Below are 25,145 nucleotides of genomic sequence, written 5' to 3'. Positions count from 1 at the left end.
CGTGAACGTGATTGGCCCAACAGTCTGTTGGGTGTGTGGTATACGTTTGTCGATTCAATTCTCAATTCAATTCCTATCTCCTTTCACTAATGTCTCTAGTACTTGGAATGCGATTCCTATCTCCTCCCTTTCTCTAATGTCTCTAGTATTTGAACTTGGTGGTCACTAGTTACCACAGCCACAAACTTCGCCCATTTCTACAATTTTCTTCTTAAAATTTGGATTTTTAGACCTAACCTTATCCAGACGGTTAACCGTATGCCTAACGATAACTCTTAATTAACACCCCAAATCACATTTTTTGTTTTTATATATTTTACTATATAGTTGAAACACGTGTTGGACTCCCGTTTGCATTGCGTGTGTGCGTCACAGCTGTGCCACCCCAAAGTCATTCCAGTTTTCTAGTGTAGCTAGCTAGCTAAGTAATCTGGTAAGTAAAAAACATGAGTGATAACAGTAAATACAATTAGATGCATGGTTAGTCTTGCGCCATTTAATGACCTCAGATAGCCTACACCAGTACAGATGCGGGCTGTTTCCTCATATTTCCTCATGCCTTTGACATGCTTAGTTGTAGCATTTGATGTTGTATGTGCTGATCATGCATTGTGGGAATCAATCAACGACTTCGCTAATCTATAGAACAGACAGTTTTTAAGCCTCAAATTGAAACAGTTGTTTTGAAATGAACAATAAAACGTTTCAGAGCGTTCGGTTTGGCTGCTGGGGGGCAAGGAGACCCCCCAGTTCCGCCAAAACCTTTGGCAAATACGTGCTGTTTTGGTTTTAATACCGTCAACTCTTGAAGAGCATAGTCAGAAATACACATTTCCGATTATTCCACATTTAGCTCTATCATCAGAGTTATACAGCAAATAGCTAAGTGCATGCGTTTCATGACGAGTTAAAAACAATTTGGCAGACACGTGTGATATTATCCATTTGGCATGTACTGTAACGTTAGCTAGCTATCTATGCAAACGTATAATTTACTGTAGCTTGCTTTTTCATATTTGGCTTTTGGAAAGTCCTCAACCTCCTGGTAAAGTTGTCAGTCTGACTACTGCCATCACCACTATTTGATGGCAAGCAAATCAAACAATATTTGGCCATCTAGTTTTACCACTGAAAATGAACCTGTTTAACTAGCGACATTGACGTAGTCGTCTATTACCTATCTAGCCAATTTGACTGACGTGGTCCATCAATCAATGTTGTCTATCCTGTCTGTCAGCAGCAATCGTGATTAAACACTATTAAAAACAATGTTATAAAGGTGGTTACATTAGCCAACTTCTCTAGGTAGGCAGGCCTACGTTGGTTAGAGAAAAAAGTACATTAGGTCTACTTACCACTATATGTTAAGCCAACTGTACAACGTTTATACCGGTAGCTTGCAAAGTAAACGTGTCAGCTAAGGGACAGTTAGAAATTTGCTGGGTGGGGGTCAAGGTATTTTCTTTTTTGCAGTGGGGAGTTAAAAAATACACACATAATGGACACAGGAGGGGAGTGCATCGCCCCCCATTTTGCAGGTTTTACTATATAATGTCTTCCATATAGCCACATTTTCTCATCTGCTTGCGCCTCCCATATAAAGGTGTTTGGTATTTCCACACTCTTACTATACACCAGATTTTTTTTATTTTATTTTTTATTTTACCTTTATTTAACCAGGTAGGCAAGTTGAGAACAAGTTCTCATTTACAATTGTGACCTGGCCAAGATAAAGCAAAGCAGTTCGACAGATACAACGACACAGAGTTACACATGGAGTAAAACAAACATACAGTCAATAATACAGTATAAACAAGTCTATATACAATGTGAGCAAATGAGGTGAGAAGGGAGGTAAAGGCAAAAAAGGCCATGGTGGCAAAGTAAATACAATATAGCAAGTAAAACACTGGAATGGTAGTTTTGCAATGGAAGAATGTGCAAAGTAGAAATAAAAATAATGGGGTGCAAAGGAGCAAAATAAATAAATAAATTAAAATTAAATACAGTTGGGAAAGAGGTAGTTGTTTGGGCTAAATTATAGGTGGGCTATGTACAGGTGCAGTAATCTGTGAGCTGCTCTGACAGTTGGTGCTTAAAGCTAGTGAGGGAGATAAGTGTTTCCAGTTTCAGAGATTTTTGTAGTTCGTTCCAGTCATTGGCAGCAGAGAACTGGAAGGAGAGGCGGCCAAAGAAAGAATTGGTTTTGGGGGTGACTAGAGAGATATACCTGCTGGAGCGTGTGCTACAGGTGGGAGATGCTATGGTGACCAGCGAGCTGAGATAAGGGGGACTTTACCTAGCAGGGTCTTGTAGATGACATGGAGCCAGTGGGTTTGGCGACGAGTATGAAGCGAGGGCCAGCCAACGAGAGCGTACAGGTCGCAATGGTGGGTAGTATATGGGGCTTTGGTGACAAAACGGATTGCACTGTGATAGACTGCATCCAATTTGTTGAGTAGGGTATTGGAGGCTATTTTGTAAATGACATCGCCAAAGTCGAGGATTGGTAGGATGGTCAGTTTTACAAGGGTATGTTTGGCAGCATGAGTGAAGGATGCTTTGTTGCGAAATAGGAAGCCAATTCTAGATTTAACTTTGGATTGGAGATGTTTGATATGGGTCTAGAAGGAGAGTTTACAGTCTAACCAGACACCTAAGTATTTGTAGTTGTCCACGTATTCTAAGTCAGAGCCGTCCAGAGTAGTGATGTTGGACAGGCGGTTAGGTGCAGGTAGCGATCGGTTGAAGAGCATGCATTTAGTTTTACTTGTATTTAAGAGCAATTGGAGGCCACGGAAGGAGAGTTGTATGGCATTGAAGCTTGCCTGGAGGGTTGTTAACACAGTGTCCAAAGAAGGGCCGGAAGTATACAGAATGGTGTCGTCTGCGTAGAGGTGGATCAGAGACTCACCAGCAGCAAGAGCGACCTCATTGATGTATACAGAGAAGAGAGTCGGTCCAAGAATTGAACCCTGTGGCACCCCCATAGAGACTGCCAGAGGTCCGGACAGCAGACCCTCCGATTTGACACACTGAACTCTATCAGAGAAGTAGTTGGTGAACCAGGCGAGGCAATCATTTGAGAAACCAAGGCTGTCGAGTCTGCCGATGAGGATGTGGTGATTGACAGAGTCGAAAGCCTTGGCCAGATCAATGAATACGGCTGCACAGTAATGTTTCTTATCGATGGCGGTTAAGATATCGTTTAGGACCTTGAGCGTGGCTGAGGTGCACCCATGACCAGCTCTGAAACCAGATTGCATAGCAGAGAAGGTATGGTGAGATTCAAATGGTCGGTAATCTGTTTGTTGACTTGGCTTTCGAAGACCTTAGAAAGGCACGGTAGGATAGATATAGGTCTGTAGCAGTTTGGGTCAAGAGTGTCCCCCCCTTTGAAGAGGGGGATGACCGCAGCTGCTTTCCAATCTTTGGGAATCTCAGACGACACGAGAGGTTGAACAGGCTAGTAATAGGAGTGGCAACAATTTCGGCAGATAATTTTAGAAAGAAAGGGTCCAGATTGTCTAGCCCGGCTGATTTGTAGGGGTCCAGATTTTGCAGCTCTTTCAGAACATCAGCTGAATGGATTTGGGAGAAGGAGAAATGGGGAAGGCTTGGGCGAGTTGCTGTTGGGGGTGCAGTGCTGTTGACCGGGGTAGGAGTAGCCAGGTGGAAAGCATGGCCAGCCGTAGAAAAATGCTTATTGAAATTCTCAATTATGGTGGATTTATCAGTGGTGACAGTGTTTCCTATCTTCAGTGCAGTGGGCAGCTGGGAGGAGGTGTTCTTATTCTCCATGGACTTTACAGTGTCCCAGAACTTTTTGAGTTAGTGTTGCAGGAAGCAAATTTCTGCTTGAAAAAGCTAGCCTTGGCTTTTCTAACTGCCTGTGTATAATGGTTTCTAGCTTCCCTGAACAGCTGCATATCACGGGGCTGTTCGATGCTAATGCAGAACGCCATAGGATGTTTTTGTGTTGGTTAAGGGCAGTCAGGTCTGGGGAGAACCAAGGGCTATATCTGTTCCTGGTTCTAAATTTCTTGAATGGGGCATGTTTATTTAAGATGGTTAGGAAGGCATTTAAAAAAAATATCCAGGCATCCTCTACTGACAGGATGAGATCAATATCCTTCCAGGATACCCCGGCCAGGTCGATTAGAAAGGCCTGCTCGCAGAAGTGTTTCAGGGAGCGTTTTACAGTGATGAGTGGAGGTCGTTTGACTGCTGACCCATTACGGATGCAGGCAATGAGGCAGTGATCGCTGAGATCTTGGTTGAAGACAGCAGAGGTGTATTTAGAGGGGAAGTTGGTTAGGATGATATCTATGAGGGTGCCCGTGTTTAAGGCTTTGGGGAGGTACCTGGTAGTTTCATTGATAATTTCTGTGAGATTGAGGGCATCAAGTTTAGATTGTAGGATGGCTGGGGTGTTTAGCATGTTCCAGTTTAGGTCGCCTAGCAGCACGAACTCTGAAGATAGATGGGGGGCAATCAGTTCACATATGGTGTCCAGAGCACAGCTGGGGGCAGAGGGTGGTCTATAGCAGGCGGCAACGGTGAGAGACTTGTTTTTAGAGAGGTGGATTTTTAAAAGTAGAAGTTCAAATTGTTTGGGTACAGACCTGGATAGTAAGCCTGCAGAGTTCTGTCCATCTTTGCAGTAGATTGCAACACCGCCCCCTTTGGCAGTTCTATCTTGTCTGAAAATGTTGTAGTTTGGAATTAAAATTTCTGAATTTTTGGTGGTCTTCCTAAGCCAGGATTCAGACACAGCTAGAACATCCGGGTTGGCAGAGTGTGCTAAAGCAGTGAATAAAACAAACTTAGGGAGGAGGCTTCTAATGTATGAACATGCATGAAACCAAGGCTATTACGGTTACAGAAGTCGTCAAAAGAGAGCGCCTGGGGAATAGGAGTGGAGCTAGGCACTGCAGGGCCTGGATTCACCTCTACATCGCCAGAGGAACATAGGAGGAGTAGAATAAGGGTACGGCTAAAAGCTATGAGAATTGGTCGTCTAGAACGTCTGGAACATAGAGTAAAAGGAGGTTTCTGGGGGCGGTAAAATAGCATCAAGGTATAATGTACAGACAAAGGTATGGTAGGATGTGAATACAGTGGAGGTAAACCTAGGTATTGAGTGATGAAGAGAGAGATATTGTCTCTAGAAACATCATTGAAACCAGGAGATGTCATTGCATGTATGGGTGGTGGAACTAATAGGTTGGATAAGGTATAGTGAGCAGGACTAGAGGCTCTACAGTGAAATAAGCCAATAAACACTAACCAGAACAGCAATGGACAAGACATATTGACATTAAGGAGAGGCATGCTTAGTCGAGTGATCAAAAGGGTCCAGTGAGTGGAGAGGTTGGTTGGGGGTCACGGCGATTTAGACAGCTAGCCAGGCCATCGGTAGCAAGCTAGCATAGGATGGAGGTCTGTTGTTAGCCACCTCTTGCGTTCCGTCAGTAGATTAGTGGGGTTCCGTGTGGTAGAGGGGATTAATCCAAATCACACAACAACAACAAAAATAAAAACAATAGATATAGTTATAGAGGCCCAAGAAGAAAACATAATAAAAATAAATAAATTGTCCGATTGTCTATTCAGATAGCAGCCGGTAAGACAGCTAACGGTTAGCAGGCCGCAGATGGGCGTTCAGGTAACGTCGCGACGGAGGAGCCAGCCGGATAACTCCTTTGGGTAGATAACGTCGGCAGTCCAGTTGTGAAGGCCCGGTGGGGCTCCGCGTAGGCAGTAAAACCGGTCCGGATAGGTGACTGCAGCCCAGGAGTGATTGATGGAACTCAGGAGTGATTGACGGAGCTGGCTAGCTCCGGAATAATTGATGTTTGCTCCGGAATCGACGAAGGCCGATAGTCACATGGATAGCAGCTAGCTAGCTGTGAGATCCGGGTATGAATGTCCAGAGAGCAGTCGAAATCCAGGGACATGGAGAGAAAAATTGGTCCGGTATGTTCCGTTCCGTTCCGCGCTGCGCCGTACAAAACTGGCGATAGATTTTCGAGCTAAAGGATAGCTGATGACCACAAACCGTGGTTAGCTGAATACTAACGATTTGCCAGTAAAGAAGCTAACTAGCTTCTAAACTAGCTTCTGATTAGCTTCTGGATTAGCTTCTGAACTAGCTACCGATTAGCTTCTGGCTAGCTTCTTGGAGTTTCTGGCTAGCTTCTTGGAGGATTACAGATTTGAGGTAAATAATACTTTTTTATAAATATAAATTGGTGAGGCGGGTTGCAGGAGAGTGTTTTGAAGATGAGTTGATGAAAAATAAAATGTATGTGAAAAAAGTTGTAAATATATATATATATACAGGACACGACACGACACCACCTTGGAGCTAATACCAATAATAGATCAGTATTGTCTACCAGTCAACTGTCTATCCTGCCCTCTGTCCATAGTGACTGCAGTAGTAGGTGGATCATATATCAATTTTTATTAGTAACATGGCCAAATACAACAGGTGTAGTAGACCTTACAGTGAAATTCTTACTTTACGAGCCACTAACCAACATGCAGTTTAAAAAAAATACGGATAAGAATAATCAATAAAAGTAACTTAATTAAAGAGCAGCAGTAAAATAACAATAGTGAGATTATATACAGGGGAGTACTGGTACAGAGTCAATGTGCTGGTTAGTTGAGGTAATATGTACATGTAGGTAGAGTTATTAAAGTGACTGCATAGATGATAACAGAGTAGCAACTGTGTAAAAGAGGGGGAGGGGGCAATGCAAATAGTCTAGGTAGCAATTTGATTAGATGTTCAGGAGTCTTATGGCTTGGGTGTAGGAGCTGTTTAGAAGCCTCTTGGACCTAGACTTGGCGTTCTGGTACCGCTTGCCATGCGGTAGCAGAGAGAACAGTCTATGACTAGGGTGGCTGGAGTCTTTGACAGTTTTTAGGGCCTTCCTCTGTCACCGCCTGGTATAGAGGTCCTGGATGACAGGAAGCTTGGCCCCAGTCATGTACTGGGCCGTTCGCACTACCCTCTGTAGTGCCTTGCAGTCGGAGGCTGAGCTGTTGCCATACCAGGCAGTGATGCGACCATGCTCTCGATGGTGCAGCTGTAGAACCTTTTGAGGATCCATGCCAAGTCTCCTGAGGGTGAATAGGTTTTGTCGTGTCCTCTTCACGACTGTCTTGGTGTGTTTGGACCATGTTAGTTTGTTGGTGATGTGGACACCAAGGAACTTGAAGCTCTCAACCTACTCCGCTGCAGCCCTGTCGATGAGAATGGGATTGTGCTCTGTCCTCTGGGGGCGGCCCATCAGGAAGTCCAGGATCCAGTTGCAGAGGGAGGTGTTTAGTCCCAGGGTCCTTAGCTTAGCTATGTGGGCACTATGGTGTTGAATGCTGAGCTGTAGTCAATGAACAGCATTCTCACATAGGTGTTCATTTTGTCCAGGTGGGAAAGGGCAGTGTGGAGTGCAATAGAGAGAGCATCATCTGTTGGGGAGGTATGTAAATTGTAGTGGGTCTAGGGTAGAGGTCGACCGATTATGATTTTTCAACGCCGATACCGATTATTGGAGAACAAAAAAAGGCTGATACCGATTAATCGGCCCATTTTTAAAATGTGTTTGTAATAATGACAATTACAACAATACTGAATGAACACTTATTTTAACTTAATATAATACATCAATAAAATCAATTTAGCCTCAAATAATGAAACATGTTCAATTTGGTTTAAATAATACAAAAACAAAGAGTTGGACAAGATAGTAAAAGTGCAATATGTGCTATGTAAGAAAGCTAACGTTTCAGTTCCTTGCTCAGAACATGAGAACATATGAAAGCTGGTGGTTCCTTTTAACATGAGTCTTCAATATTCCCAGGTAAGAAGTTTTAGGTTGTAGTTATTATAGGAATTATAGAACTATTTCTCTCCTATACCGTTTGTATTTCATTAACCTTTGACTATTGAATGTTCTTATAGGCACTTTAGTATTGCCAGTGTAACAGTATAGCTTCCGTACCTCTCCTCGCTCCTACCTGGGCTCGAACCAGGAACACAACAACAACAGCAACCCTCGAAGCAGCGTTACCCAAGCAGAGCAAGGGGAACAACTACTCCAAGTCTCAAAGCAAGTGACGTTTGAAACGCTATTAGCGCGCACCCCGCTAACTAGCTAGCCATTTCACATCACATTGCTACACCAGCCTAATCTCAGGAGTTGATAGGCTTGAAGTCATAAACCGCAGAGCTGCTGGTAAAACGCACGAAAGTGCTGTTTGAATGAATGCTTATGATCCTGCTGGTGCCTACCATTGCTCAGACTGCTCTATCAAATCATAGACTTAATTATAACATAATAACACACAGAAATACGAGCCTTAGGTCATTAATATGGTCGAATCCGGAAACTATCATCTCGAAAACAAGACGTTTATTCTTTCAGTGAAATACGGAACCGTTCCGTATTTTATCTAACGGGTGGCATCCATCAGTCTAAATATTCCTGTTACATTGCACAACCTTCAATGTTATGTCATAATTACGTAAACTTCTGGCAAATTAGTTCGCAATGAGCCAGTCGGCCCAAACTGTTGCATATACCCTGACTCTGCGTGCAATGAATGCAAGAGAAGTGACACAATTTCACCTGGTTAATATTGCCTGCTAACCTGGATTTCTTTTAGCTAAATATGCAGGTTTAAAAAATATATACCTCTGTGTATTGATTTTAGGAAAGGCATTGGTGTTTATGGTTAGGTACACGTTGGAGCAACGACAGTCCTTTTTCGCGAATGCACACTGCATCGATTATATGCAACGCAGGACACGCTAAATAAACTAGTAATATCATCAACCATGTGTAGTTATAACTAGTGATTATGATTGATTAAGTTTAATGCTAGCTAGCAACTTACCTTGGCTTCTTACTGCATTCGCGTAACAGGCGGGCTCCTCGTGAGGCAGGTGGTTAGAGCATTGGACTAGTTAACCGCAAGGTTGCAAGATTGAATCCCTGAGCTGACAAGATAAAAATCTGTCGTTCTGCCCCTGAACAGGCAGTTAACCCACTGTTCCTAGGCCGTCATTGAAAATAAGAATGTGTTCTTAACTGACTTGCCTAGTTAAATAAAGGTATAAAAAAAGGGCAAAATCGGCATCCAAAATGACTGATTTCCGATTGTTATAACTTGAAATCAGCCCTAATTAATCAGCCATTCCGATTAATCGGTTGACCTCTAGTCTAGGGTTTCTGGGATAATGGTGTTGATTTGAGCCATTACCATCCTTTCAAAGCACTTCATGGCTACAGACGTGAGTGCTACGGGTCGGTAGTCATTTGGGCAGGTTACCTTAGTGTTCTTGGGCACAGGCACTATGGTGGTCTGCTTAAAACATGTTGGTATTACAGACACGGACAGGGAGAGGTTGAAAATGTCAGTGAAGACACTTGCTAGTTGGTCAGCGCATGCTAGCAATACACGTCCTGGTAATCCGTCTGGCCCCGCGGCCTTGTGAATGTTGACCTCTTTTAAAGGTATTACATTGGCTGCGGAGAGTGTGATCACACAATCTTCCGGCACAGCTGGTGCTCTCATGCATGTTTCAGTGTTATTTGCCTCGAAGCGAGCATAGAAGTAGTTTAGCTCGTCTGGTAGGCTCGTGTCACTGGGCAGTTCTCGGCTGTGCTTCTCTTTGTAGTCTGTAATCCTTTGCAAGCCTTGCCACGTCCGACGAGCGTCAGAGCATGCGTGGTACGATTCGATCTTAGTCTACCCGTCAAACTGTCTATCCTGCCCTCTATCCATAGTGACAACAGTGGTAGTTGGATCATTTGTCCAGATCTGCAATAGGTTAACTGACAATCATACCACACATAAAACAATTCAAATCTGCACCAATTTTCTATATAAATCCACAAGATAGAGGAGTAGCTGATAGGCAGTAGGGAGGCCAGGTGCGTCATGGCGCATAAAAGAGCAGTGAAGACATGCAGCACAAATCTGCCCTATTGATCTTGTTGATGGATAATAAAATGATCCCACCTAGACTATCCTACAACCCCATAATGAATGAATAATTGCATTATTGTTTTCAACTAAGTACAGTTCTACTATAGGCCATAAACTGCAGTGAAAATGTTTGTTGAGTAATGGCGCAAAAGCCCTGTATTTTGAATGTTTCATTCCATTTGGGTCAGTTGTGGGTCTACTCTGATTACAGAAAGGCACAGTAGCAGGCTAGTCTGGCTGGATTTTTACTTCTGATACTGATGCGCTGTCTGTTGCCGATCATCATTCTCCCAAGTCGTCACATAGGCCTATGCCGCTGTGTTCTTGGGGACCTTCAATGCTGCAGAATTGTTTCGGTACCCTTCCCCAGATCTGTGCCTCGACACAATGCTGTCTCGGAGCTCTACGGACAATTCCTTCGACCTCGTGGTTTGGTTTTTGCTCTGACATGTACTGTCAATTGTGGGACCTTATATATACAGGTGTGCCTTTCCAAATCATGTCCAATCAATGGAATTTACCACAGGTGGACTCCAATCAAGTTGTAGGAACATCTCAAGGATGATCAATGGAAACAGGATGCGCCTGAGATCAATTTCGCATCTCTTAGCAAAAGGTCTGAATACTTTTATTTTATTTTTTATCTAAAAACTGTTTTCGCTTTGTCATTATGGGGTATTGTTTGTAAATTGCTGAGAGAAAATATATATTTAGTACATTTTAGAATAAGGCTGTATCGTAACAAAATGTGGATAAAGTCAAGGGGTCTAAATACACTGCAAATTTAATTTAATTATAGATATAGCATCAAAATGTTGACAATGTGATTTCCCCCTAGCTGATCATTGTCTGCAGCCTTCTCTGATCGTAGTGTAATGAGACAGGCAGAGATAGTGAGCTCGTCCATGGTGGTTGGCGAACACTAAATCTTCTGGCCTTTTAGCCTTGCGTGTCATCGACTGTGCCACAAAACCATGCTAAAGTGGTAAGGTCAATATCCCCATTTATAAACACAGGGTTACTACAGTTATTGTTATTTATGCTGGTAATAATTATTTTTGAGTTATTTTTAATAGGGGGAGGGTCAAATGAAAATATATGTAACTTTGGGGATGGGGATGGGGTTGAATTTTCTTTTTTACGACACCTCGAGTCGGACCAGCCGAACGCTCTGCACCTTATTGTGAGGTTTTATTGACAACGACCTATTTTGATAGCCCTGACATAATAAGGTCAATCCAATCGTTACCTTTGGTGTCTTGGGCCAAGGTTAGTATTCTGAATGCATGACATTGATTCCAGAATTTTCTCCCACAAAAAGAATTGACAAGAATCTAGAATGTCACATAGAACATTTGAGGACGTGAAGGACGTCATTCTATCAGCCCACAAAAACACAGAGGCCGGGGACAAAGTTGGCTTCTACAACACCTGGGCAGAGAACTATGACCAGGTAAGATCATTACTGTTGTCTACATCTCAAAATGCACCCTATTTCCCATAGTGAGCTTGTGTGACCTACCCCTTTGCGGCTGAGCCGTTGTTGCTCCTAGACATATCCACTTTACAATAACAGCACTTACAGTTGACTGGGGCAGCTCTAGCAGGGCAGAAATTATACACGCTGACTTGTTGGAAAGGTGGCCTCCTATGACGGTGCCACATTGAAAGTCACTGAGCTCTGCAGTAAGGCCATTCTACTGCCAATGTTTGTCTATGAAGATTGCATGGCCATGTGCTCGATTTTATACACCTGTCAGCAACTAGTGTCGCTGAAATAGCTGAATCCACTAATTTGAAGGGGTCTCCACATACTTTTGTGTATGTTTTTCTCTAAAAAAAATTAAAGAAATCATTTTGACAGTATGCCTCTTTTTTTACTATCCACATGTTGCAAGCCAAGTGTTTTGTTGTCCAATCTACATTGTAGCAGGTGAGGAAAACGGACTATATATATTTGTCATGCATCTAATTAGCCATTTCTCAGTGGCACCGGCGGCAGCCCACCTTGGCATCCTCACCTATTTGGCTATCAATTTCAAAAAAGTTAGGGGAATCAGGTCGGACTCCGATGGAGAAAAAGTTAATTGCTCAACGTGGATCAATGAAAGGCAAGAGGTGCCTGAAGACAAAGCAAAAAAGCTTTATTTGAACAAGCTCGTGCCAATTTACCACATCACCGAAGCTACCAACTCATTCTCCACTGACGAAACACCGTCACAGGTGGAAGCTAGTAGACCTACTGATGCATCCTCCCAGTCCAGACTGACCTCACTGCTCTGGCCCGGCAATGACAGTGGCCTCCTCTAATTCCTCCCATCAAGAATAGTTTGGTATTTGGTATTTTATTAGGATCCCCATTAGCTGTTGCAAAAGCAGCAGCTACTCTTCCTGGGGTCAACACAAAACATGAACCATAATACAGAATGACATAATACAGAACATCATTAGATAAGAACAGCTCAAGGACAGAATTACATATATATTTTTAAAGGGCACACGTAGCCTACATATCAATGCATATACACAAACTATCAAGGTCAAATAGTGCCTCAGTTTCAGTGCCTCTAGTGAGAGTGCCGGCCATCCTCCTCTCCCAGAAAACCAGGATAATGACCTCAAGGTACCCTGTGGCGCTCATGAGTGACTCCCCCCCCCTAACATGTATCCATTAAAGCAAAGCTATAGGCTAAGATGTATCCATTAAAGCAAAGCTATAGGCTAACATGTATCCATTAAAGCAAAGCTATAGGCTAACATGTATCCATTAAAGCAAAGCTATAGGCTAACATGTATCCATTAAAGCAAAGCTATAGGCTAAGATGTATCCATTAAAGCAAAGCTATAGGCTAACATGTATCCATTAAAGCAAGGCTATAGGCTAACATGTATCCATTAAAGCAAAGCTATAGGCTAACATGTATCCATTAAAGCAAGGCTATAGGCTAACATGTATCCATTAAAGCAAGGCTATAGGCTAACATGTATCCATGAAAGCAAAGCTATAGGCTAACATGTATCCATTAAAGCAAGGCTATAGGCTAACATGTATCCATTAAAGCAAAGCTATAGGCTAACATGTATCCATTAAAGCAAAGCTATAGGTTAACACGTAAGACCACGTAGTCTGATAGATAGCCGTGTAGACGTCGCAATTTCAGAACTCTGGACAGCAATCAGTAGTCAATACTTTGAGTGGCTGGCGCATTAGATGTATGTATTTTTTTTTAGGGAGAGGAGGGGTCCAGAGAGACTGGGCTACTCCAGTGTCTACTGTGTATAACTGTGTGTATGTTAACTCCACCGCAGGACGTGGGTCTTCTGGACTATCGTGCGCCAAGTCTGGCGGCAAACTGCCTGTCCCCCTGTTTCCATGGCGACCGGGTGACAGCAGTGATTCTGGACGTGGCCTGTGGCACTGGATTGGTTGCAGCACAGGTGAGCCTCACTAAATCACACCCGCGACACCTATGGTAAAATGTCAGGTAGCTTTAACACAGTTTTGCACAGTACACAGGATGGCGTGTAGCTTTGGGATGAGTGATGACGTCTGTGATTTTGTCTGTCTTATATGCAGCTGAAGACGATGGGCTTCAGGCATTTTGTGGGCGTTGATGGGAGCAAAGGCATGTTGGAACTGGCCAATAAGACAGGCCTCTACCAGGACCTCAAACAATGCATGCTGGGAGATGAACCACTTCCTGTCCAAGCTGGTACCACTAAACTTTGAACTTTGCATAACTGATCATGTTCATAATAGTCAGCAAATATCAGTCTGTCTGAAGCAATCAGACATTACTAGACCATTAGATTTATTCTGACTTGAATACTGGCAGATTTTCATGCTTTATCCTAGGATATTACATTACAAACATGCAAGGAGATTAGATTAGACATGCTTTACCCTGGGAGATTACATTACAAACATGCAGGGAGATTAGATTAGACATGCTTTACCCTGGGAGATTACATTACAAACATGCAGGGAGATTAGATTAGACATGCTTTACCCTGGGAGATTACATTACAAACATGCAGGGAGATTAGATTAGACATGCTTTACCCTGGGAGATTACATTACAAACATGCAGGGAGATTAGATTAGACATGCTTTACCCTGGGAGATTACATTACAAACATGCAGGGAGATTAGATTAGACATTAGATTAGATTAGACATCTTTCCACCTCTCTCTATTCCCCCTCTCTCCATTCCCCCCTCTATATTCCTTCTCCCCCCTCTCTATATCTTTTCCCCCTCTCTAATCCCTTTCTGCTCTAATCTCTATTCTCCCTCTGCTTCCTCATCCCCTGTAATTCGTCGTCCTCCTCCTCTACCCTCCTGCAGGGCAGTTTGATGTGGTAGTGATTGTTGGGGCGCTAAGTGACGGCCAGGTGCCAGTGAGAGTCATCAGAGAGCTGTGCCAGGCCACCAAACCAGGTCACATGACTGTTTTTAATTGGACAAAACATACTGTACATAATAACTTTATAAAGAGGGTAGTTTGGGTTCTGAAAGCCGTGGTATGTCAGACAATATACCACTGGTATGATGCAAATTTACTTGTTTACTCTTCTAGTTGCGTTGGTAACCAGGTTTGTGGTATATGGCCAATATAACACGACTAAGGGCTGTATAAGAATGGCCATATTCCACACCTCCTCAAGCATTTTTGCTTAAGTATACTATTCAGTAATAATACTGAAATACATACACTTGTTCTACACTGCTCAAAAAAATAAAGGGAACACTAAAATAACACATCCTAGATCTGAATCAATGAAATGTTCTTATTAAATACCTTTTTCTTTACATAGTTGAATGTGTTGACAACAAAATCACACAAAAATTATCAATGGAAATCAAATTTATCAACCCATGGAGGTCTGTATTTGGAGTCACACTCAAAATTAAAGTGGAAAACCACACTACAGGCTGATCCAACTTTGATGTAATGTCCTTAAAACAAGTCAAAATGAGGCTCAGTAGTGTGTGTGGCCTCCACGTGCCTCTATGACCTCCCTACAACGCCTGGGCATGCTCCTGGTGAGGTGGCGGATGGTCTCCTGAGGGATCTCCTCCCAGACCTGGACTAAAGCATCCGCCAACTCCTGGACAGTCTGTGGTGGATGGAGCGAGACATGATGTCCCAGATGTGCTCAATTGGATTCAGGTCTGGGGAACGGGCGGGCCAGTCCATAGCATCAATGCCTTCCTCTTGCAGGAACTGCTGACACACTCCAGCCACATGAGGTCTAGCATTGTCTTGCATTAGGAGGAACCCAGGGCCAACCGCACCAGCATATGGTCTCTCAAGGGATCTGAGGATCTCAATTCGGTATCTAATGGCAGTCAGGCTACCTCTGGCGAGCACATGGAGGGCTGTGCGGCCCCCCAAAGAAATGCCAGCCCACACCATGACTGACCCACCACCAAACCGGTCATGCTGGAGGATATTGCAGGCAGCAGAACGTTCTCCACGGCGTCTCCAGACTCTGTCACGTTTGTCACGTGCTCAGTGTGAACCTGCTTTCATCTGTGAAGTGCACAGGGCGCCAGTGGCTAATTTGCCAATCTTGGTGTGCTCTAGCAAATGCCAAATGTCCTGCATGGTGTTGGGCTGTAAGCACAACCCCCACCTGTGGACGTCGGGCCCTCATACCGCCCTCATACCACCCTCATGGAGTCTGTTTCTGACTGTTTGAGCAGAGACATGCACATTTGTGGCCTGCTGGAAGTCATTTTGCAGGGCCCTGGCAGTGCTCCTCCTTGCACAGAGGTAGCGGTCCTGCTGCTGGGTTGTTGCCCTCCTACGGCCTCCTCCACGTCTCCTGATGTACTGGCCTGTCTCCTGGTAGCTCCTCCATGCTCTGGACACTACGCTGACAGACACAGCAAACCTTCTTGCCACAGCTCGCATTGATGTGCCATCCTGGATGAGCTGCACTACCTGAGCCACTTGTGTGGGTTGTAGACTCCGTCTCATGCTACCACTAGAGTGAAAGCACCGCCAGCATTCAAAAGTGACCAAAACATCAGCCAGGAAACATAGGAACTGAGAAGTGGTCTGTGGTTATCACCTGCAGAACCACTCCTTTATTGAGGGTGTCTTGCTAATTGCCTATAATTTCCACCTGTTGTCTATTCCATTTGCACAACAGCATGTGAAATTTATTGTCAATCAGTGTTGTTTCCTAAGTGGACAGTTTGATTTCACAGAAGTGTGATTGACTTGGAGTTACATTGTGTTGTTTAAATGTTCCCTTTATTTTTTTGAGCAGTGTATATACACTACAGTTCAAAAGTTTGGGGTCACTTAGAAATTTCCTTGTTTTTGATTGAAAAGCAAACATTTTTGAGACGGGTGTTTTGTGGGTACTGTTTAATGAAGCTGCCAGTTGAGGACTTGTGAGGCGACCGTTTCTCAAACTAAACACTCTAATGTTCTTGTCCTCTTGCTCAGTTGTCCTCTTGCTCACAGTGCCGTACGAGATCTTCAGTTTCTTGTTAATTTCTCGCATGGAATAGCCTTAATTTCTCAGTTTCTGGCCACTTTGAGCCTGTAATCGAACACACAAATACTGATGCTCCAGATACTCAATTAGTCTAAAGAAGGACAGTTTTATTGCTTCTTTAATCAGAACAACCATTTTCAGCTGTGCTAACATAATTGCAAAAGGGTTTTCTAATGAGAAATTAGTATTTTAAAATGATATACTTGGATTAGCTAACACAACGTGTCATTGGAACACAGAAGTGATGGTTGCTGATAATGGACCTCTGTACGCCTATGTAGATATTCCATTCAAAATCAGACGTATCCAGCTACAATAGTCATTTACAACATTAACAATGTCTACACTGCATTTCCGATCAATTAATGTTATTTTAATGGACAAAAAATGTGCTTTTCTTTCAAAACAAAGACATTTCTAAGTGACCAGCCAGATAGTGTATTTATAAACAGAAAGAGACAGAAACAAACTCCCCACCATGCCTCATTTTTACCCCTTCCAGGTGGTTACGTCTGCATGACAACCAGAGGTAACCATGACAACCTGGAGTACAAGGCAGCGCTGGAGCATGAGCTGGAGCTGATGGAGGGGGCGGGGCTCTGGGGTCACGTGGCGATCACAGAGGTGGAGGACTGGGAGAAAGCCGTAGCGGAGCCGGAGAAGGGGTACATACCTGGAGTGGTGTATGTTTACAGGAAGTCATCACAGTGACATTATCACAAACACTTTTGTTTTGCCAAAATAATTTCCATGTAAATAATTTGTCCATGTAAATGGACAATAAAGTATATTGTATCGTATCACATTGACCTCCTCACAGTAACAGACCTGTAACAACCCTGTACAGTAACACCTGTACAGTAACACCCCAGTACAGTAACACACCTGTACAGGCCATAACAGTGACATCACAGTAACACCCCTGAACAGTAACACACCTGAACAGTAACACACCTGTACAGGCCATAACAGTGACATCACAGTAACACCCGTGTATAGTAACACACCTGTACAGTCTGTGACAGTGGCGCCCTACATTGGCATTGAGCGGCCATCTTTGAAGACAGCTACTATTCCAAAGATAAAGATGCCTAGAAAATGCTTATCCAATAGAAATCCCCTCAAACACGCTTGTAGACAATGTTATGGCGACGTTAGCTAGTGAAGATCATCCACAGAAAAATGAAATCAGGTCTAACGTTTGTGTTGTTCCGAACTGCGCCATTTTAGCTAGTGGCCATTACAGAATGTCTATATACCAAATATTGAAAGAATCTGAGTTACGGTTCATGAGAAGAAGAATTTTAAAGTAATTTAGCATTAGCTTTATGCTAGCCCTTTTTTGTCAAACTTCAACGACCTGTGTTGTCTTTGGAGATATCCACAACAAACGTATTTAATTATGATCAATCATGTACGAGTTGTATTTGATAGTTTGACTGATATAACAAAATAGCCTGGATTTATAGGCATCAAAGTTTGTGAGAAGTTGTCGTCAGCCAAGCCAGTTGTAGCTTTAGAAGTTGTAGTAGAATCTTCGTCAGACAAGCCAGCTGTAGCTTCAGAAGTTGTAGTAGAGTCTTCGTCAGACAAGCCAGCTGTAGCTTCAGAAGTTGCTCAAGTAAAGTTGCATGAGTAATAAAGAGTAATTCTGGAGGTGGACACGGTGACATGTAGATGCAAGTCAGACAATTTTGTATCCCCAAAATGCAACATGCATTGAAAGTTGGTGATCAATGGAATCGGGTAAGAGCATTTCTTTTGTATCGTTGTTGATAATGTTTCTTGAACTATTTGTAATCGTATACTGTCTGTTTTTTCCCATGTTTTTTCATAAGGTAGTCATTTATGAGCCTTGAGCTGTTGTAATCATCATGTATGTCAATTGTCTTTATTGTTGTTTAAACTCAACCAAATAAAATCAAATGTTTTTATAAAGCCCTTTTTATATCAGCTGATGTCACAAAGTGCTTGTACAGAAACCCAGCCTAAACCCCCAAACAGCAAGCAATGTAGAAGCATGGTGGCTAGGAAAAACTCCCTAGAAAGGCAGGAACCTAGGAAGAAACTTAGAGAGGAACCAGGCTCTGAGGGGTAGCCAGTCCTCTTCTGGCTGTGCCGGGTGGAGATTATAACAGTACATGGCCAAGATGTTCAAACGTTCATAGATCAAAGAATAATAATCACAGTGGTTGTAGAGGGTTCAACAGGTCAGCACCTCAGGTGTAAATGTCAGTTGGCTTTTCATAGCCGATCATTCAGAGTTAGAGATAGCAGGTGCGGTAGGGAGAGTTAAAAACAACAGGTCCGGGACAAGGTAGCACGTCCGGTGAACAGGTCAGGGTTCCATAGCTGCAGGTAGAACAGTTGGAACTGGAGCAGCAGCACTACCAGGTGGACCGGGGGCAGCCAGGAGTAATCAGGACAGGTATTCTTGAGGCATGGTCCTAGGGTTCAGGTCCTCTGGGAGGGAGAGGGAGAGAGAGAATTAGAGGGAGCACTCAATGTGTGTTGCACCTCACTGTTGGTAACGCAATTGGAGATGCCAAAGTGGAAATAGTCCACCCACACACTGGAATAAGTTCCCGTTGGCAGAGAGAAATTGGCGAAGCAAGAGGTTTTACTCCGGCCAAAATCTGTCCACGACAATAAGCCCACTAAATGAGGTCAATGAGTTTCAAATTTGGTCTACAAAAAAATGGAATTGCTATTTTGCTACGTGAGGCTTATTTGATCAAATATACATTTTGTAGTGGTTAGGTTGTTACGCAACTTTCCCATAAACTTTATATCGGAGTTGTTCCTGTTGTCATAGAGATGAATAGAGGACTGATCATGGATATAACCCATTTTAGCATGGACATTGCCATTGAGGGCTTTCACCATTTTTTTAATTAGTCAACTGGGTGGGATTCTGGGCAGCAGGTAGCCTAGCGGTGAAGAGTGTTGGGCCAGTAACCGAAATTTCGCTGGTTAAAATCCCAGAGCCAACTTGGTGATACAGTGCCTTGCGAAAGTATTCGGCCCCCTTGAACTTTGCGACCTTTTGCCACATTTCAGGCTTCAAACATAAAGATATAAAACTGTATTTTTTGGTGAAGAATCAACAACAAGTGGGACACAATCATGACGTGGAACGACATTTATTGGATATTTCAAACCTTTTTAACAAATCAAAAACTGAAAAATTGGGCGTGCAAAATTATTCAGCCCCCTTTAAGTTAATACTTTGTAGCGCCACCTTTTGCTGCGATTACAGCTGTAAGTCGCTTGGGGTATGTCCCTATCAGTTTTGCACATCGAGAGACTGACATTTTTTTCCCATTCCTCCTTGCAAAACAGCTCGAGCTCAGTGAGGTTGGATGGAGAGCATTTGTGAACAGCAGTTTTCAGTTCTTTCCACAGATTCTCGATTGGATTCAGGTCCGGACTTTGACTTGCCCATTCTAACACCTGGATATGTTTATTTTTGAACCATTCCATTGTAGATTTTGCTTTATGTTTTGGATCATTGTCTTGTTGGAAGACAAATCTCCGACCAGTCTCAGGTCTTTTGCAGACTCCCTCAGGTTTTCTTCCAGAATGGTCCTGTATTTGGCTCCATCCATCTTCCCATCAATTTTAACCATCTTCCCTATCCCTGCTGAAGAAAAGCAGGCCCAAACCATGATGCTGCCACCACCATGTTTGACAGTGGGGATGGTGTGTTCAGGGTGATGAGCTGTGTTGCTTTTACGCCAAACATAACGTTTTGCATTGTTGCCAAAAAGTTCAATTTTGGTTTCATCTGACCAGAGCACCTTCTTCCAAATGTTTGGTGTGTCTCCCAGGTGGCTTGTGGCAAACTTTAAACGACACTTTTTATGGATATCTTTAAGAAATGGCTTTCTTCTTGCCACTCTTCCATAAAGGCCAGATTTGTGCAATATACGACTGATTGTTTGCAATATACGACTGCACGTATATATATATATTGCAATATACGTTTGCAATATACGACTGACCTCAGCTGTAGATCTCTGCAGTTCATCCAGAGTGATCATGGGCCTCTTGGCTGCATCTCTGATCAGTCTTCTCCTTTTATGAGCTGAAAGTTTAGAGGGACGGCCAGGTCTTGGTAGATTTGCAGTGGTCTGATACTCCTTCCATTTCAATATTATCGTTTGCACAGTGCTCCTTGGGATGTTTAAAGCTTGGGAAATCTTTTTGTATCCAAATCCGGCTTTAAACTTCTTCACAACAGTATCTCGGACCTGCCTGGTGTGTTCCTTGTTCTTCATGATGCTCTCTGCGCTTTTAACGGACCCCTGAGACTATCACAGTGCAGGTGCATTTATACGGAGACTTGATTACACACAGGTGGATTGTATTTATCATCATTAGTCATTTAGGTCAACATTGGATCATTCAGAGATCCTCACTGAACTTCTGGAGAGAGTTTGCTGCACTGAAAGTACAGGGGCTGAATAATTTTGCACGCCCAATTTTTCAGTTTATGATTTGTTAAAAAAGTTTGAAATATCCAATAAATGTCGTTCCACTTCATGATTGTGTCCCACTTGTTGTTGATTCTTCACAAAAAAATACAGTTTTATATCTTTATGTTTGAAGCCTGAAATGTGGCAAAAGGTCGCAAAGTTCAAGGGGGCCGAATACTTTCGCAAGGCACTGTAAACCAAGTCGATGTGCCCTTGAGCAAGGTACTTAACCCTAATTGCTCCTGTTAGTTGTTCTGGATAAGAGCGTCTGCTAAACAACTCAAATGTAATTGTATACAAAAAATATATAAAAAACGCAACAATTTCAAAGATCTCACTGAGCTACATTTGAAATAAGGAAATCAGTCAATTGAAGTACATTCATTAGGTCCTAATCTATGGATTTCACATGACTGGGAATACAGATATGCATCTGTTGGTCACAGATACCTTTAAAAAAAAAGTAGGGGTGTGGATCAGGAAACCAGTCAGTATCTGGTGTGACAATCATTTGCCTCGTGCAGCGCGACACATCTCCTTCACATAGAGTTGACCAGGCTGTTGATTGTGGCCTGTGGAATGTTGTCCCACTCCTCTTCAATGGCTGTGCGAAGTTGCTGGACATTGGCGGGAACTGGAATAAGCTGTCGTACACATCAATCCAGAGCATCCCACACATGCTCAATGGGTGACGTGTCTGAGTATGCAGGCCATGGAAGAATTGTGTGCAGATCCTTCCGTAATGGGGCCGTGCATTATCATGCTGAAACATGAGGTGATGCCGGCAGATGAATTGGCCTCAGGATATCAGGATGTCACTGATGTGCAAGGCACATAAAATTAAGTGAAGAGTTAGAATGGAGTTACAGAGTAACAGAGAACCTCACACAAACCTCTGTGCTGCACCTCAACAACTGCATGTGGTTCTGTCATAGGTTGACTAACCTAATGTAGCAGGCGTAGTAAGTCACCTGTATTTTTCAGGGGAAAAGGAAGTTAGTTTGAAAATACTATATCCCTGAAAACAGGTAACATCTACTTTCTGCCAACGCCACTAAGGATGTTGGTTGACAGGAGGAAATGGAGCCAATGGGGCTAATGCAGCTATTTGAAGCTAATGGTCCACAGCACATACATAGATAGAAAGACGACTCATCTCTATTTCAAAGAAGTTCGTTTTCTTCTTATTTTGTGTTTGAAGAAAAGCATAAAGCTAATATTGATGATTTACCACCACCTGCAGTGCTGGAGTCCTGAACCAAATCTTGTCATTCATTTATTGTGGCCACTCGATCGCAGTGATATAGCTTAAAGCCATAACAAACCAAGACAATGCTCTGATCCTTAGCTGATCACTCCCAACCCATAGGAATCCCCACCCAATTGACTACTTTCATATCATGAATGTTAATTGTGGTGTCTTCATTGGTGTTTAAATGCAACTTGCCAGTTACTAACTCAATCCTTCGAGCTCAATGTGTATTGCAACTCTTTTCGAGGTGCCACCGCAAAAATAGTCCACCTACACATTGGCAGATGTTCCCTGAACAAACATGTTCAAACCTGTGGCATGCTCAAACCCTGTGGGCTATTGTGGGTGAAGTATTCAAAGGGGCCACACCCCTTGAAGGTTTCTTGAAGCAGTGTGAACGGCCTCCTATAAACCCTTTGTACAGCTGCTGCACCTCAACATCTAGACTTCCGGAATGATCCCTCTCCTTCTGGGCCAAGCACAACCTCTGAATAGCTTTCTACCGTGTACGTATCCTTCCTGACGAATCAGACAGTCAGAGGACTGAGAAGGATGTAGAATGGCAGCTCCAACTACAACATTTGAAGATGTGACGGACTCCCTTCTGTCAGCTAGCAATATTGCTAAGGTCGGGGATACAGTCAACTTCTACAACACCTGGGCAGACAACTATGATCAGGTAGTGAAATTATTCTAATTAATGTACTCCTATTGTACAGACTTCTTATAGATGACTGCTTACTGTGATCACTATGGCTTTTAAAATGAACCTCTTGGGCTGACGAGGTCAATTGTAAACAAGCAATTGTGTGTATAACCGAAACATACTACATGTGGGCTGTTGACTGTATATTCAATAACAGGATCATGCACTTCTGGAGTTTTACGGGCCGAGTAGTGTCTGCAAAATGCCTGTCCTGTTTCCATGGTGACGGGGAGACAGCTATGGTTCTGGACTTGGCCTGTGGTCCCGGAATGGTCGCATCACTGGTAAACCGCAAAACCACACTCACTGTGTTAGGACAGGAGGAGGGTGATTGACAACACCTCAATTCAAACATATCTTCTTCCCACTAGCTGAGTAACTTGTATTGCAGCTTTGAAGTGAGTGATGACGTCTGTGATTTTGTGTGTGTCTGATATGCAGCTGAAGAAAATGGCGGTAGAAATCAAAAGAAAACTCACGTCTCTCTCTCTCGTTAACGTTGTGTTGGCAACGGTCATCAAAATTGTTAAAAGGTTTTAAAAACAATTATAGTAAATACAACGGTTGGACAATGTATGAAGAATTGTTTAAATCCATCAGACATTGAGTAAATTATAGCACATAAAACACGTGATCCCTCTGTCTTCCAAAAATACTCGCTATAACATGGAGATATGGCCGTGTGGGAACACTAAACCCTAACCCTATAAAGATGTGTATCAATTGAACCTTTAGATTTTTTCAAATGTTTTTCTCGCTGATATGAAAGATAAGGTCCTCATGCTTCCACAACCGTACGGCAAGCGATGCATGTTAATGTTCAGGCCGAGTGTCGGTGATCTAAACAGAACTCCCCCCGTACAGTAGACGCCTTCGTCCTTCGTCCAATGACCTCAGAGTCACGATCAAGGGCTAGGACAGATAATGAATTGAGTTCAGTGATTTAGCGGAGAATTCAGGTTTTTCAATGTATTGTCAAATACAAATGTTTGTCAAATACAAATGGCCTAGAATGCACTCATGTACAGTATTGTCTAATGGTATCAGGTATTTTTTATTTTTTTAAGTTTTAAAATAAAGAAAATGTTGCTTAATTTGCATAAATACACTTGGTGTAAGTTAAAATAAAGGGAGGGACAAGGCTGTAACCACTGAAAAACATGCTCTTTTGTCGGCCTGCCTGTTCTGTCTAGACTGCCTCTTTAATTACTCTTGTTACTTTCTGCTGCACAATTCAACAAGTGTGTCAATAGCAGGATACTCTTAGTCACCATGGAGACCAAAGTCACTTTTAAGATACAATATGAAACAAATAAAATACAGCACAACACATATTGAACATATTTATTATTAAAAACAACATAGTTATTTATTAAAAATAAGAACCAGAAATACCTTATTTGCATACAGTACCAGTCAAAAGTTTGGACACACCTACTCATCTATGAAATAACACATGTGGAATCATGTAGTAACCAAAAAAGTGTTAAACAAATCAAAATATATTTGAGATTCTTCAAAGTAGCCACACTTTGGCTTCATGACAGCTTTGCACACTCTTGGCATTGCAAGTATGGCTCGTTCACCTGATCACCAATTGTTATTACAGAATTACCAAGAGTCTAGATGAGATGTACAACAGAAATATACCGTGCAGACATCAAGATCTTCTGAATGTCCAGATAAAAACATCAGAAGATCTGACATTCTTGTCTCATGGCCTGATTACTACCTAAGCTGGGCTGTCACGCCAAGGGGACGGATTGTAAAACTCACTATATACTGTATATTCTGTGTCACTGCCGTCTCTTTCCTGCCAAGTCATGTAGCGTGATCACTCCATGGCCTGTGGAGTACAGAGGCTGAGGCCTGTTTTTTGGTCTGGTCTTCTGCATTTTGGGTTTTTCGGACATCAAGGACCACCATACCTGGGAAGTCACACGTGTTGATGGCAACATTGTCAAAGCACGGAGCTTTTGGAAGACCTGTGGAATAGACAACTCCGGAGAACTTTGTACAGAATGTGTTTTTGAAAAAGATTAGATTTGTACTACTTTGTAAACAGTTAATGTACTAACCAGCAAGTCAGTTGAAAATACTTCACCAAAACCCTATTTACTTTTCTCTGAGTTTCAATTAGTTAGACTGCTTTATGTGTTTTAGTCTCTTATATTGGTTTATAATTTATC

At 42.8% G+C, this 25,145-nt stretch overlaps 2 protein-coding genes across 5 annotated transcripts in view; both read left to right on the top strand.

The window, feature by feature from the left end:
- LOC112231423 overlaps positions 1 to 25,145 on the top strand; it is a gene marked incomplete in the record, with an annotated part of 690,592 nt that overhangs the window by 401,028 nt on the left and 264,419 nt on the right.
- Positions 165 to 18,473, top strand: mettl27 (methyltransferase like 27). 4 transcript variants are annotated; one of them, XM_042311724.1, is made up of 8 exons: positions 168 to 433; positions 10,532 to 10,621; positions 10,844 to 10,990; positions 11,327 to 11,458; positions 13,315 to 13,443; positions 13,583 to 13,718; positions 14,353 to 14,445; positions 17,023 to 18,473. In XM_042311724.1, the coding sequence occupies exons 4-8, from the start codon at positions 11,345 to 11,347 to the stop codon at positions 17,229 to 17,231; spliced, it is 681 nt and encodes a 226-aa protein (XP_042167658.1). In that variant the 5' UTR covers positions 168 to 433; positions 10,532 to 10,621; positions 10,844 to 10,990; positions 11,327 to 11,344; the 3' UTR covers positions 17,232 to 18,473. The 4 variants fall into 4 exon arrangements, with proteins under 4 accessions (XP_042167660.1, XP_042167658.1, XP_042167657.1 ...); XM_042311723.1 differs by lacking the exons at positions 10,532 to 10,621; positions 10,844 to 10,990; XM_042311725.1 differs by lacking the exons at positions 168 to 433; positions 10,844 to 10,990 and having other exon boundaries at positions 10,603 to 10,621.

This window comes from Oncorhynchus tshawytscha, linkage group LG33, assembly GCF_018296145.1.
Source record: "Oncorhynchus tshawytscha isolate Ot180627B linkage group LG33, Otsh_v2.0, whole genome shotgun sequence".
Classification (NCBI taxonomy): Eukaryota; Metazoa; Chordata; class Actinopteri; order Salmoniformes; family Salmonidae; genus Oncorhynchus; species Oncorhynchus tshawytscha.
The sequence above is the reverse complement of the archived record's forward strand: the minus strand, read 5'-3'. Positions and strand labels throughout refer to the sequence as shown.

Coding starts and splice junctions, on each gene's coding strand:
- mettl27 (XM_042311723.1), top strand. CDS start 11,345: ATGTCACATAGAACATTTGAGGACGTGAAGGACGTCATTCTATCAGCC. Junction 13,444..13,582: donor CTGGATTGGTTGCAGCACAG/GTGAGCCTCACT, acceptor TCTTATATGCAG/CTGAAGACGATGGGCTTCAG. Junction 13,719..14,352: donor ACCACTTCCTGTCCAAGCTG/GTACCACTAAAC, acceptor ACCCTCCTGCAG/GGCAGTTTGATGTGGTAGTG.